General features: G+C 43.3%; 1 protein-coding gene across 1 annotated transcript in view; it reads left to right on the top strand.

Annotated features, from left to right (window-relative positions):
* Positions 1-895: 895 nt before the first annotated feature.
* ATM (ATM serine/threonine kinase) overlaps positions 896-1005 on the top strand; it is a 69887-nt gene continuing 69777 nt past the window's right edge. The window contains exon 1 of the mRNA XM_010144875.1: positions 896-967. Coding sequence (XP_010143177.1) covers positions 896-967 — 72 coding nt within the window. The remainder of the gene's footprint in view (positions 968-1005) is intronic.

The raw sequence follows: 1005 nt of genomic DNA, 5'->3' as shown, positions 1-1005 counted from the left end.
GATATTTAAAGTTTTACTTGTTTGAATGGGTATTTTTATATTCTCGCTTAAGTGCTCATGATGCAGTGCTATGCATCACGATCACACATTCTCAATTGCTTAGAGCAGCTTCAGCAGCATACGCTTGGAGTTGCTTCCATCCTGCCTTTTTCAGACAGTTTCTCTTGGGTCTGTTTTAAAGGTGTAAAAGGAAGTCGTATACAATGTCCCTGTCATGCTCTGCATCAAGAGAACTGTGCAAACCAGAAGTGCGAGGCTGAGCTAATTTCAACCTCTGTTGAGGGAGGAGAGGCATAACTTGAAGTGGCCACAGAAGGAGAAAGTTGTTTCCTCTTATGGTTGATACTTGAGCATCCTTTGACACGTTGAGTCCAGAGGGATTTGTCAATAGGATAGCACATAGGTATGAAAATGTAGGATGCGAGAGAGGAAGAGGGTGTTCAGCCTGCTGCCTTCTCATGGCAGCACCGGGTTAAGACAGCTGCTGATAACAGCTGGCTGCTGAAAGTTACTGTTTGCCTGAATGTATTCAGCCCTGTGTCATTTTAACCTTACTATAATTTCGCGTCATATTGTCTGACCAACTCTGTCACCGCTCACAAAAAGGGAGGAAGGCAGAGTCATGTGAAGGGGGTCTCTGCTGTTATTCTGTAGGACTGTTGCCTGTGGGAAAAGAGTATATTCCTGACATGAGACTTTGCTTCGGTCTCGTATCCAATGAGACTAACCCAGAAACCAATGAGCTTTTTGGTGAAGTAACACTTTGATACTGGATTTTCAGTATATTGCATTCCCACTTTTTTGACTGCTTGGCTTGGCTCTGCGTTAAATAAAATAACTCCTGTTTTATCCTTCTGTTTGCAGATAACCAATGACTCTTCTGTTAAACTGAACCATGAGTCTTGCGTTACATGATCTGCTCATTTGTTGTCGTCGCCTTGAAAATGAGAAAGCTGTGGAGAGAAGGGTAACAAGTTTTCTTTTGGTGCGTGTGCCTCAGCAGGA

This window comes from Buceros rhinoceros, unplaced genomic scaffold, assembly GCF_000710305.1.
Source record: "Buceros rhinoceros silvestris isolate BGI_N320 unplaced genomic scaffold, ASM71030v1 scaffold5281, whole genome shotgun sequence".
NCBI classification, from domain to species: domain Eukaryota; kingdom Metazoa; phylum Chordata; class Aves; order Bucerotiformes; family Bucerotidae; genus Buceros; species Buceros rhinoceros.
The sequence above is the reverse complement of the archived record's forward strand: the minus strand, read 5'-3'. Positions and strand labels throughout refer to the sequence as shown.